General features: G+C 44.8%; 1 protein-coding gene across 4 annotated transcripts; it reads left to right on the top strand.

Annotated features, from left to right (window-relative positions):
• The first annotated feature begins 764 nt into the window (after positions 1 to 764).
• Positions 765 to 13,059, top strand: TEX26 (testis expressed 26). 4 transcript variants are annotated; one of them, XM_034758669.1, is made up of 7 exons: positions 765 to 1,042; positions 3,029 to 3,113; positions 3,415 to 3,577; positions 5,466 to 5,622; positions 6,926 to 7,102; positions 9,585 to 9,746; positions 10,176 to 13,059. In XM_034758669.1, exons 2-7 carry the CDS (start codon positions 3,040 to 3,042, stop codon positions 10,289 to 10,291), a joined length of 849 nt encoding a protein of 282 aa, XP_034614560.1. In that variant the 5' UTR covers positions 765 to 1,042; positions 3,029 to 3,039; the 3' UTR covers positions 10,292 to 13,059. The 4 variants fall into 4 exon arrangements, with proteins under 4 accessions (XP_034614560.1, XP_034614559.1, XP_034614561.1 ...); XM_034758667.1 differs by lacking the exon at positions 765 to 1,042 and adding an exon at positions 1,763 to 2,023; XM_034758668.1 differs by lacking the exons at positions 765 to 1,042; positions 5,466 to 5,622 and adding an exon at positions 1,751 to 2,023 and having other exon boundaries at positions 9,614 to 9,746.
• The last annotated feature ends 487 nt before the right edge of the window (positions 13,060 to 13,546 follow it).

Genomic DNA, 13,546 nt, shown 5'->3' with positions numbered 1-13,546 from the left:
CCCCTTACCTGCCCAGGCTTCCCGCGAATTAAATGTTCGCGGGAAGCAGGGGAGGGGGCGGAGACTTTGGGGAGGGGGCAGAGTTGGGGCGGGGGAGGGGGCGGGGCTGGGGGCGGGGCCAGGGCCCCGTGGAGTGTCCTCCTTTTGGAGGCACAAAATATGGTAACCCTAATCTATGGGGAGCATTATTGTCAATTTAGGGTGAAATAGGCAGGCCCAGCTACAGGCACCAGCTTGGCAAGCAGGTGCTTGGGGTGGCCACTCCGCAGAGGGGCAGCAGGTCCAGCTATTTGGCAGCAATTCAGCGGATGGTCCCTCACTCCCGCTCCAAGCGAAGGACCTTCTGCCGAATTGCCGCCACAGATCGCAATCGTGGATTTTTTTTTTTTTGTTTTGGCTGCTTGGGGCGGCCAAAACCCTGGAACTGCAGCGAGGCTTCTGCAGCTGCGGCGCTAGCTTTGGCTCTCGCCAGGGAAGCCCGGTCACCGGAGGGGCTCGAGGCAAGACGGGCTGAGTCGGGTGGGCAGGAACGTTTCCCACTGTTCACCTCGCCCCGTTCCTACCCCTGCAGCCCGCCGCGGGCCGCGGATCCCCGCTTCCCCCCCAAGCCAGGCCGCCGCGAGCAGGGCAGCGGCAGCTGAAAACGTCCGAGAGGCTCGCGCCGTAGCGACCCCATGCCGGGCTCCGCCAATAGGACATGCCGCCCCGCTCCCCTCCCCCCGGCTGCCCGCTGTGACCCGCCCCTGCCCCGGTCACAATCACCAGCCGGGCGCTAGGGGCAACCGGGCGGCGTCCCGCGCTAACGGCTCCCAGCGGCCCGGCCCTCGCCCGCGGCAGGGAGCGGCTCCCCCGGCCCCCGCTGACTCTGGGCCTCGGCCCCCGCCGCCGAACGGGCTGGAGCCGCCGGGGCGAAGCGCCTCTTGCCGACCCCACACGGCGCCGCGGGGCGGGCGGCCGAGACCCGCCCTTCCCCCCATCAACGGGGTCGCGGCCGCCCAGGACCCCCGCTGCAGACCCCGCCCCGGCTCCCCGGCCCCGCCAGGTGAGACCCGCGCCACGGGCGCTGGCAGCAGAGCCCAGATCCAGAGAGCTGCGCATGCGCCTTAGCAATAAAGAAGCGTCTGCTCCGGGTCTTCGGCTGTTGCCAGAGTCCCCTGCAGGGGCTGGGAGCCGGGAGACGGGGGAGGGGCGTGGCCAGAAAAGGGGCGTGGCCAACCAGTGAGGGCTGAAGGTAATAGGAGCCCTGGGTAGGGTTGCCAGGTGTCTGGTTTTCCACCAGAACACCCCGATGAAAAGGGACCCTGGCAGCTCTGATATAGCACTGCTGACCGGGCTGTTAAAAGTGCTGTTGCGGTGCAGGCAGGCTCCCCAAAGTGGGTAGCATGCACCTGCAGCCCCTAGGCACAGGAGTGGCCAGAGGGACTCTGTGTGCTGCTCCCACCCCTAGTGCCTGTTCCACAGCTCCCATTGGCTGTGAATGTGAGAGTGGGGAAGAGTGAGCGACAGAGGGAGGAAGGGAGGGATGGATGATGGTGTGGGCGGGGGCAGGGGGCAGGGAAAGGGTATTTGGTTTTCTGTAAATAGAAAGTTGGCAACCCTAGCAGCAGGGCAGCTAGAGGAGGGTTGGGTACAAGGCGGTGGGGTGGGGGGATTGAGGGCCAGGCAGAAGGAATGTGGGGCGGCCCCAGAGGAATGCTGCCATCAGCAAATACACCCTAGTGAGTTGGGCTGGGCTGTGGGTAGCAATCTGTGCTGGTGCAGCTGGCACCTCCTCGCCATTCCTCCCTGTGCTGACCTGAGAAAGAATTCTGTGTGTCTCAAATGCTTGAACCTGGCACCACCAGAAGCTGGTCCAATAAAAGCTGTTACCTCACCCACCTTATCTCTCTCATATCTTTGGACCAAGATGGTTACAGTAATACTGCACAGGGCAGATTAGCACATTCCTGTTGCCCCAATTGGAAGAGCACAAAGTCCTCCAGGAACCAAAGTCCATCATGGATCTCGCCACCTTCCCTTCCAAGTGCATGCCTTCTACCTGTCTTCTCAAATATAAGCACATAGCAACAAATTCATAGAACCTCCCTTAACAAATAAAACTCAGAGTGGAAAAAAGGAGACTAAGGAGGGATATGATAGGGGTATATAAAATCCTGAGTGATGTGGAGAAAGTGAAAAAGGAAAAGTTATTTACTTGTTCCCATAATATAAGAACTAGGGGCCACCAAATGAAATTAATGGGCAACAGGTTTAAAACAAATAAAAGGAAGTTCTTCACACAGCGCACAGTCAACCGGTGGAACTCCTTGCCTGAAGAGATTGTGAAGGCTAGGACTATAACAGGGTTTAAAAGAGAACTGGATAAATTCATGGAGGTTAAGTCCATTAATAGCTATTAGCCAGGATGGGTAAGGAATGGTGTCCCTAGCCTCTGTTGTCAGAGGGTGGAGATGGATGGCAGGAGAGAGATCACTTGATCATTACCTGTTAGGTTCACTCCCTCTGAAGCAGTACTATAGCTAGAGCTCAGGCTTTTTTACCATCAGTGTCACCAGACCCTACTTTAAACCTGCTGTTTTATTATGGTAGCAGCTAGAGGTCCTAACACCATTGTGCTAGATGATGTGCAAACGTGTAATACAAAGAAAATGAAAGCACATCAGTTGCTGTGGTTGACTCTCCTTCCTTGGAGGTTTTTAAGGCCCGGCTTGACAAAGCCCTGGCTGGGATGATTTAGCTGGGAATTGGTCCTGCTTTGAGCAGGGGGTTGGACTAGATGACCTCTTGAGGTCCCTTCCAACTCTGATATTCTATGATTCTATTCTATGATTCTATGACTCCAGCTGATTCAATTGAGAGGGAATTCTCTATGGCCACAAATGGTCCTGAGTTATTTTGTGTGTATAACTTTGTGAAATTGCTTATCCATAGTTTCTTACATCTGAATGATTTATTTGAATAGTCACAAAGATAGGATAGACAGCATTCTGTATTTATCACATTTATAACTGGTACAATATGTTTTTAGGAGACAAAATAATGTGGGATCCATATGAAACTACAATGAAACATGAATACCCATATAGAGAACCAGTGGAGACTGAAGCAGTACGGTAAGATAATATTGGCTAGATTAATGCTAACCCTTCTGCTAATTTTGTTTTTGTGATGTATTAAAAACCTGTGTTCATGTCCAGATGACTAACTGTTGAGTTACAGTGGGCACTTGGTAAAAACAAAACCCAACAGATCTAATGCATGATAGTATGTGACTTTACCCCAATGTTTGCAGTACTTACAATAGGAAATACATTTAACACAGTATTTGCAGTATTACAGGTGGTAAATGATAGCTGCTGCTTTTATACTTTGTGTCCCTATTTCTAATTGCAATTTCTAATGCATTTTTTATAGTCCCAGGACATCAAAAGGACATGTGAATCCATACCAACTTAGTGATCCTATTGGCTTTAATACTTACAGAGAAGAGTTCTGTTGGAAACCATATTCCAAGGCAGAACCTATAATGACTGGCTCTTCATCAGGAACAAGGAGAAACAATCCTCATCCCAGTCAAGTAAGGAATGCTATAGCATTCTCCCTCATTTATGGTTGCTTAGGAAAGGTACTGTGGTAGGGCTTAATATTTTGTTTCTGATACAAAGTTTATGGCGCTGTAGTTTTGGAGCACGCCACTGAATGGGGTGCCAGTAGAAGCACTTAGCAACAAGAAACTTTGAAGAGGTGGGTATTATTCTGACTCTGGGATTTGGTAGTTGAAGAAAACAACATCATTCACTAATATGTTTACAGTGTAAAAGAACAATGTCAGGTCTCTTCTATAAGTACTATCTTGGGCAGATATTATTTGGGAGGTTTGGTGGCTCTTCTAATGGTGATGCAGTCTCTGCTCCATTTTGGGCTGCAACTACTCCATAGCAGACTAACCATATTATTCCTTCCATTCAGCAAACTCTGTTGTGTATCACCATCTTCTGTAGATGGTCTCCATTTCTTCATGTGTGTCCAGAATATTCAGCCCTTAGCATTTACATCTTTCTATCATTTCCATCCTTTTTTTCAGAACAGTTCCACAATGGTCTGAAAAGAAAAATAAAGACTCATATTTAAATACTGTCCATCTCAGAGGATCCCAAAGCATTTTACAGACCATAAGCACATACCCACACTAATCACTTCATCCACCTGTGATATACAGCAGTGCACAGTGCTGTTACCCAATGTGTATGACCAGGGCCGGCTCCAGGGTTTTGGCCTAGGGTGACCAGACAGCAGATGTGAAAAATCAGGACGGGGGGGGGGGTAATAGGAGCCTATTTAAGAAAAAGACCCCAAAATGGGGACTGTCCCTATAAAATCGGGACATCTGGTCACCCTATTTTGGCCGTCCCAAGCGGCGCAAAAAAAAAAAAAAAAAAAAAAAAGCCGCGATCGCGATTTGCGGCAGCAATTCGGCGGGAGGTCCTTTGCTCCGAGCGGGAGTGAGGGACCGTCCACCGAATTGCCGCCGAATAGCTGGACGTGCCGCCCCAAGCACCTGCTTGGCAAGCTGGTGCCTGGAGCCGGCCCTGTGTATGACAGGAAGGGACAAACGTATCCAGCTGCTGAGTATTTGAGGAGCAGAATGTAATTACCAGCCAGGTTGGAATTTGGCCTGAGGTTAACATCCCTGCTTTTGTGTTAAGAGCCAGGGGCTCTTTTTCTCCATTTTCAGCTTGTTTACTTTGGGCATTTGACAGCATTTTGGATCAGGCTCTTAGCTTATAGTCAATTTCGCTGTTTCCTCTTTTTTTGTTAGTTTCCTCGGCTGTTTGTGTGTCTCTCTTACACAGCAACTAGGGAGAGAGAGGCATTATAAAAATAGAAAAAATATGATTATAAGCCCCCCAAAATTAGTTAGGGGTTTTGGGAGAAGGAGAAGTACCTGAAACTATTGTAAATTCATTTTTATTTTGTAATTGGCTGACTAGCTTTCAAGTTGATGTGTCCCTTTTCAAAACTGGCAGCATATAACTGGTGCTTACTATGGTAAACACTACTTGAAACTTCTCATATAGTAGAATTATTGTGGTTAATATACGACAAAAGAGGCTGTCCAGTGACTATGGCATTGGTCTAGGATGTGGTTCCATTTCCTGCTCTACCATGGACTTCCTGTGTAACCTTGTGCAAATCACTTAGCCTTTCTGTCCCTCAGTTTCCCATCTGTAGAATGGGGATAACCCCTAATAAGGGTGTTTGAAGGAGAAATAGATTAAAGATTATGAAGCATTTCAAGATCTACTGATGAAAAGTGCTATATAGGAAATAGGCATTATTATTACTGAGCTTCAAATTATATCTTACTCTGTGGGAGCTGGCTGAATACTATCTAATTTACTGTACATGTGATGCTCTAATTGTAGCCATGCAGATCTACAAAATCCCACTCTTTGTGTTATTAGAGTTTCATGATTTGGAAGGTGCCTCGAGAAGAAAAAGCGCAGCCCTCCAACAGCTTTTCACCCTGGACACAGCCTATTTCTAAACAAGAGGTCAAGGAAGCAATCAGAGCACAGTTCAACTCTACCTATAATGGAGATTATTTAGGATTACCACAGGGTGAGGGCAATGATTTCTCTCTCTTCTTTTAAAATGGTCCATTAAGGGTCCATTAAGACACTGAGGCACAGTGCTGTGGTAATGTCGAGGACAGAGCAGAGGCACATTGCCCCAGCAGGGGTTCCTGGAGGCATTGTGTCTCAGGCAAACACTGTCTCTCTGGGAGCATAAAGGAAGTGTGGACCACAGGGTGTAGCATGTATGTTCGCCCCATTCCATCCCAGCTAAACTGTGGCAGACGGATGGCAGGGTCAGGGCCTCACCCAGAACCCAGCTAACCCCTTTCTTCCCATCTCCTCCCTTTTTCCTCCCCTATTCACATGCTTCTGGCGTTTATCCTTGTAGATCACGGTACCTCTAAGCCTCCTAGTATCCCAGTAGGTTATGGCTAAAAGTACAAAGCTGTTACTACTTTATTGAAGACAACTAACTGAAGCTTCATCCCTGGTTCCACTGTTCAGTGCTTCCTCATTGTCCCCTTGACAATCTCTTTCTGTGGGGCCCACTGAAATAAATGGAAAGGCTTCCATTCACATGAATGGACTTTGGGCAAGGTCCTAACACATCTTGGAAGTAAAGCACCTGTTGACTCAGAAATTTAGTGCCAGTCTGTTGCAATCTTATCTCCCTCACTACACATCCAGCCTTTCAACTCTTTCCATCTGTAGTGAGGCGCCAACCTGGCTGATTAGTAGAGCAAGTCAGAAGATGAGAGGCTTTTTTCATATAGAAAATTTCAACCAAAAAGAAATGCTGCCTTGGTGCCTCATGGGAGTTGTAGTTTTGGTGCTTCATGCTCCTGTTCTCTATAGGCTAGGCTCCCTGGTTAAACTACAACTCTCATAATGCAGCATGGTCTCCCCTTTGCTGAGGGTAGGGCATGCATCATGGGAGATGTAGTCCTGTTGGGTAGACTGGTCCAAGAGGAGAATGGGAGCGAGTGGCACCCAAACCACAACCCCGTGAGGTACTATGGTGGCATTTTAGACTCAAAACGTGTAGGTTTTTGATTGGGAACCAGATTTTTTTTTAAGTTCTTGAGCATTCCGTTTGTCAATAACAACTTGTAATTTTCCATGGAAGCAGATCCTTTTCATTTAGATGAAAGCCCAATTTTCAGTTTAAGAAAAAAACCAAAGATTTGCCAGAAAAATTTTGACTGGCTCTACTGGTTAGCTTCCTGTTGTTTACTTCTGACACACACACACACACACACACACACACCCCTCCCTCCCTCCTGTTTCATTGAGAAGAAGATATTTTATTGTACCATAAAACTGACACTATTTTTTAACTTCTCCAGGTTTACAAATTAAAGATACTATTCCTGTGCCTCCTGACTGGAAAAAAAAAATCCCACATCCTCCAGCAACTGAGTTTAGGCATCATTACCAGGCCCCAGCCCGCATCCATGACTTCATGGACTTTTCCTGTAAATATGGATGTAATGCAAACAGGCATCTTCCAGCAAAAGGAGTTGGTAAGAATGTATTTGTTTTTAAAACCTTAAATAAGTAAAATATTGTGAACTGATGAAAATCATGGCTTCAGCTCTTTACATGGCATAGCTGAGAAATCAGATTCTTTTGAAATCATGTCAACTATTAAATTAGTTCTTCAGTAGTCTCTGGTCACTTCTACTTACGTAGCAGATTAGTGATGTCTGAAGGTTTCCTGTGACAGGAGGAAATGAGCCTGTTTCTTTATGAGAGTCCAGCATGAGCTTTGCACCATGGAGTAATTTTACACATAGAAGTGCAAATGTGCTTTTCATTTGCATATCTCTGCTCCTATTGACGTCAAAGGGACCTGAGTGCTCTTGCAAATCCCACCACAAGAACTCTGTTCACCAATATTTGACATGCACGGACATGTCAGGATGGGAAAACCTGGGCTGCTGACCTCTTGCATTGGAAAGTCTGCTGGGAGTGGGGGCACAGTGATGCAATCCCTCATCCACTGCGGGAGTGGTTCAGAGCTCGCCAGTGCCACACAAAAATTGGTCAAAGCCAACCCAGAAATGGTCAGGGCCAGCCCATTGGGAAAAAAACTTGATTTCATGCATCTTCCAGGCAGCCTTTGCCACCCCGGGGAGTTGCTGTTCAGCCAAGTGCTGATTTTTCAACAAGGCATTGAGAAAACTGGAAGATGGTGCTATTTAAAGAAGATATAGAGCTAGGTGTCTATCTAGGTTCTTATATGACCTTCATCATTGTATCTGAGCACCTTTCACTCATTAATGGGTTTTATCCTCACAACACTGTTAAATAGGGAAGCATTCCCCCCCCCCCATTTTACAGATGGGAAATGGAGGCATAGGGTAGATTAAGTGATTTGCACACAGTTACACAAAAAGTCTGTAACTGAGCTAGGAACTGCCCTTAGGTCTATTGAGTCCTAGTCCATGCCTTAGTCCTCCTTCCTACTACAGGTGCCATCTGTGTTCTACTGGCACTTCAGCCTGTGTTGTCTCCCCATCTCTCTCATTGGCTTCCTATTAGTGCTGAAATAATATGAGGAGAGGCTGAGCCCAAGGGAAGCCCACAGACTGGAGGATCTAGAGAGGGAGATATAGTTACCCATAATGACTCTTGGGTTGGTCTAAAGATATGCACCAGAGCCAGTTTAAGGCATTTCAGATCCCTCTTGCAGCTTCCGGAGGTGGCACAGGAATATTGTTGATCAGAGGTATGAAATACTGCAGAGAAGTCCAGAAGGATGTGTGTGTCTCAGTATCATGGCCAAGCTGAAGCCTGACTGAGAGGAAATTCAAAATACTGTGTTGTCCACTCAATTTAGGCACCCCCACCCTTTCCCTTCCAAGAGCTCAGGGTGTAAGGCACCTATCCTTACCCACGGGGCTCAGGAAGAAACCTGGTCAATTTAAGTACCCGCCCTTTCCCTCAGGGCTCTACGGGTCTGCGGAACCTTTTCCCAGCGAAAGAGCCTTACACAGTTGTGCCCTAAACATCTATTAATTAGCAACACATATACCAAGCAAATCTCTTATGCTCACCACTCCCAATATACTGACAAATTTCACCCAATGGCCAGTCAGAATTCATTCATCTGGGGGTTCCCGGCGATGCCTCTCCACGTCACAGTCATGCAGAGGGATCAGTGTTCTAGCAGCTTGATGTTGCACTGCAATCTGGAAATGGTTCCTAAAGAGCACTGTTTTTCATTTACATTATATAGGTAAAACTAGCTACCTCCTTCAAATTTACTAAACCTATCACATTATCCCATACTCTTAAATAACAAAGTTTTTAACCAATTACACACTGGCTCCTATGTGTCCTCCTTCCTGCCCAAGTTTTTTACATTTATCTTTCATGCCCAAATTGTAGCTTAGTTGTGACCTTCTCTATTTGTCCAGATAGCATAAAATGCTGGTCAGAGCTTATTTTACCATTTGTTGAGTCTCTTTCTGTATCCTTTCTAATTTCCAAGCGTCTTTACAACCTTGGTGGTTATAACTCTCCTTAGGGACATTCCTGAGGTTATCAGCAGCAGAACATTCCTTTTTCAGTGTTAATGGTGAACTCCCTGAGTTTCACCCAAGGGTGGTCCAGCATGGGGGAGGGGAGGGGAGTTGATCAGGTCTCAGGCCTACAACTGGTAGCTAAAGCTGGGTATAGACTGGATTCCAAACAAACACTATCCCAAGCTAACTACACAGAACATTATTATTATTATTTATATACTATCATAGATATTAATGGTGCTTTACAATACAGATAAGGCTTCCCTTTCCTTAAGGCACTTAGATGTACTCTTAAGGTGCTAATTCTGCAATAAGATATGAAGGGACTGATTCTATTGAAGGAAAAGGGCCTCAATTAAAATGAGAAGAACAGAAGGAGACTACAGTACAAGGAAGGAGAGGGGAAAGATGAAGGGGAGGATTTAGGGTTATGCCTGGTTTCACTCAAATGTTCCTACCTGGTTTACCTTTACAGTTCCTACCGTGATATTTTCTCACATCCAGAACCAAGAAAACATTAAACAGATGACCACGTACCAAAGAGATTTTGGGAAAGAATATTTCAATATCATATCAATTTTAAATTCTCTGGATCCAGAACAAGTTAATAAGTACATTGAAAGAGCTCCAAAGCAAGGTAGGGTACTATACTAAGATACAATTTAATCCATCCTGTGTAAATTATCATGCACGCAGTCACTGGTGAAACACAAGCTATGAAACTTTCTGAATACTGCACTCTTCACACTTGTTGGAAAGGTAGAAAAATCATCTCTCTCTTTCCTGCAGGGGAGGGTGAACCCTGAGCCCCTTGCCCCTACTGGAGGAATTACTAGGAAACAGAGAATTTTCCCTCCCCTACACACAAATATGTAGGAGAGAATTGTCTGTGCTCCTATAAAAACAGTATCTTAAAAGTGCAGTGGTTGTTGTATTCTCACTCAGAATTTGTAAGTGAAATTTTTATATAAAATAAACTATCCCAATGTTCATCGTTCCTGGAATTTATTGCACTTGACAGCTTGAGATTCTAATTAACTCTTTTGGTTTTTAATTGTATTGACAGAGAGAGCAATTCTTCAGCACTTTCTTAACAAAGTTTGTGGGAGCCAGAGTGAGAAATTCAGAAGGACTTCACCCTCAAAGAAACTATCATCTGACAAACTATCTGAATGCAAATGATACCCAAAAATCCAAAAGGAGAAAGGCCTCCAGAATCCATCTGGTGCTGAATGAGTGGCGTAATTGTAACCTATAATGTCTTTGTGTTCTGTGTGGGTGTGATGAATAATTTGCAAAACCCTGTTTTAAAATAATAAAGGCTGTTGTGCTGCTACCTCATCAAATAGGGTGCTGCCTTTGAGAGCAATAGAATGTTAAAAGGGATTTCTGTACTGTAAATTCTAGCAAAACATTTATTCCTGCCTCAGAAGATCATGTAAGTATGTTGTCAGTCAAAGATGTCATGTACTCTAATTATGATTGTTGCTTTGTAGGGGTAAATGAAATAACATCTCTCACCCTCGAATTCAATCCTCAAACCCAAGATTCAGCATTAGGGCTAAACTCTTGATTTTTAAATATTTTCCCTGTGGCCAACTGCAGTCTTACCTGAATGACATCCCACTACTGACGGACCAGAAGGCCAATACAGCAGATTTTAAGTAGTCAGCCAGCTTGTAAGCCCATCCTTCAAGTAAGCCAGCCTTTGAGGGTTACGTCTACCCTCATCCAAGGGAAGCAGGTCCCTAAATCCCAAGTCTACCATCTCTCAAGTCTGCCAGCTGACTCAGGCTAAGGGGCTGTTTAATTGCGGTTTAGACATTTGGCTCTAGGACCTTCCCACCTTGCAGGGTCCTAGAGCCCAGGTGCCAGCCCAAGCCTGAATGTCCAAACCGCAATCAAACAATGCCTTAGCCTGAGCCCCACAAGCCCAAGTCAACTGGAAGAGGCCAGCTGTAGGTGTCTAACTGCACTGTAGACATAGCCCAAGTGGTCAATGAACATCCACCTCCACCCCCCCACAACAGAGTAGCTGCATGAGCACCTACAGCTGCTGGAGGCTCTCCCCAGAATGGAAATATTGTTTAAAAAATAGTGTCAGCCCTATAAGAAGCAATAGCCTGTATGGTCACTGAACCTACAGCTCTTGATGCATGTTAACTCCATTAAGAATTGGATTAAGAAGTCAATTTTAATTATTTTAGCTCATTGATTCAGCAGCTGTTAATTTCTCCAATCTACTTTTACCCTAAACCTAACCCCCCACACACACATTTTAATTCTAAACATAAGATTTTTATTATACTGAAAACCCTTCTCCTAAAAAATTATATTATTTCTTATACCTTGAATTTATCAAAATTAATCAGATGGTTTATCTGCAGACAAATCCCAGATTTTGTGAAGCTGGCCTCTTTACAAGTGCTACTCAAAACCTGATCACTCTTGGAGTTCATGTGTTTACATTTTTCTAATTAAAGGATCCTCCATCAATAGTCACTCCTCTTCTAGATGAGGAATGTGTCTTGAGATAGGCGACTTGGAACAGCCACTGACTTCACTATACTTTGTCTATCTACCATTTAAAGTACCAATCCTCTAAGGACAAGTTAGTATGTGCATGTAACTAGGTATGTGAGTAGTGTGTGAGTACTTTAACCATGTTCCAGACTAGTCTGTAGGAAGAAACCCTGCTACGTACAGGACCAGGAGACATTAAACAAGTGGGTTTGTTTGGAAGATTGGCCTCATTAACCTGCCACTTAGGGACCTGCTGCTCTTGGGTGAGTGGGGTCTTGCCAGCCCACCCACACCCTATTCTGTCCACCCACAAGAAAGGCCTTCAGCCTAGATAGCTGTTTGTTTTGGTTCATTGGCCATTCCAATCAGTTATTCACACAGCTCTAGCGAAGAGACCCAGTGATTATGTGACTCTTCTGGCCTAACATGGTACACAGAGGCTGTATTGCTTGAAATGGATACTAGTGCTCCATCCCATGCCCTTGTGCTTGGAAGGAGGATGTCAGTTTGTGCAATCACTGTGCAGTCGTCTTGCACAACGTCCAGATGGTTGCAGGCAGGGACCCAATAATTACTGAAAGATTAAGAAAAGAAGGTGAAGATGTCTTACCTATTAATAGTTAAATAGTGGTAGCTGCTAATACACTGAAATGAGCTTTTGAGGCAAACGGCAAATCAGCAGTATTATCAGATACTTTACTTCCAAGAGTCTTATTAGGCTTGTAGTCATTGCTTGTGAATGGGCTGGAAGACGTGGATGATCACAGTAATATGGCTAAGGGTCACAGAAGAATGTCTCATTCAGAAATTTAATATCATTGACACTGAGATGACCATGTAACACTAAACTTGAGGCAATATCTCATATGCTGAAGGAAGGAAAGTACATCAATGAGAGCATTAAAAGTTACACTCAGAGCAAACACACACAAAGAAAAACGAGGCCCTTATTTCTACGGTTGGTACATATGTACTAGCAGCAGGGATGGTGAATTTATATCCAATATAAAGTTATGTATGGGTGGTCATGTAACTGAAAAAAGAGGCTGTCATTTTGTTTGCTGTATACTTAACCTTGAAATATATAAGAGGTCTCTACTTGCTGCAGTTGTGGTTATGAGGCACTTACTATTGTGTGTTTTAATTTTGATGCAAAGTGTTTCTGAGAGTGATTTTTTTGTGCTCTCATGAAGACTTTATATTTGTTCTCACTCTGTATTTCCTTAATCTGAAAGAAGTAATCTGGACTGAAAATACCTGTTTTGTTCTTTGTGTGCTGGAGAACACAACAAAACAGGGGATTTTGAGTTCCCTTAACTAGTTCTTAAAAGTCACTAGTTTATCTTCCATGCATTTGATGGTCTTTTACTAAAGAACTGTACTTTTTGCCTCTCCAAATGTTTTGCCTTTCTAAATAAAGTATCTTGACTGAGTATTTTGTTGGAAAACTGACTGTTATTACAAGAATTCATATGAACAAATTATGTGTACTTATTACACTTGATCAGATGGACAGTACACTGCAGCATAACTTTATGGGGAATTCCTGCATCATCTTGTTGTGATTTTCTGGTAAGACTCTATAATACTTGTTTGAAATGCTGTACAGTTCCAAAGGTAATGTATTGGCACTTCTCAAGCCTAGAAGGAAGGCAGATGACTCAAAGGACTATCATCCAAACACTTTGATCAGCATAACTTTTAAACTGAGAGACTGGTACTTAAATGACTATTGCCTTTAATTGTCCCACAGTTACCTCATTACCAGGAAGGGTTCCAACCAGGCCATAATGCTGAGGATCAGCTGATCAGACTGACATCTTTTATTTGATGCATGCATGTGACACACTGTACTTCATGTTCATCACTTTTATATGGTTATGATATATTTTGTACAAAGTATACCTTTGAAAA

The sequence above is a fragment of the Trachemys scripta genome, chromosome 1 (assembly GCF_013100865.1).
Source record: "Trachemys scripta elegans isolate TJP31775 chromosome 1, CAS_Tse_1.0, whole genome shotgun sequence".
Lineage (NCBI taxonomy): Eukaryota > Metazoa > Chordata > Testudines > Emydidae > Trachemys > Trachemys scripta.
Note: the sequence above shows the minus strand (reverse complement) of the source record. Positions and strands in the feature narration are given on the sequence as shown.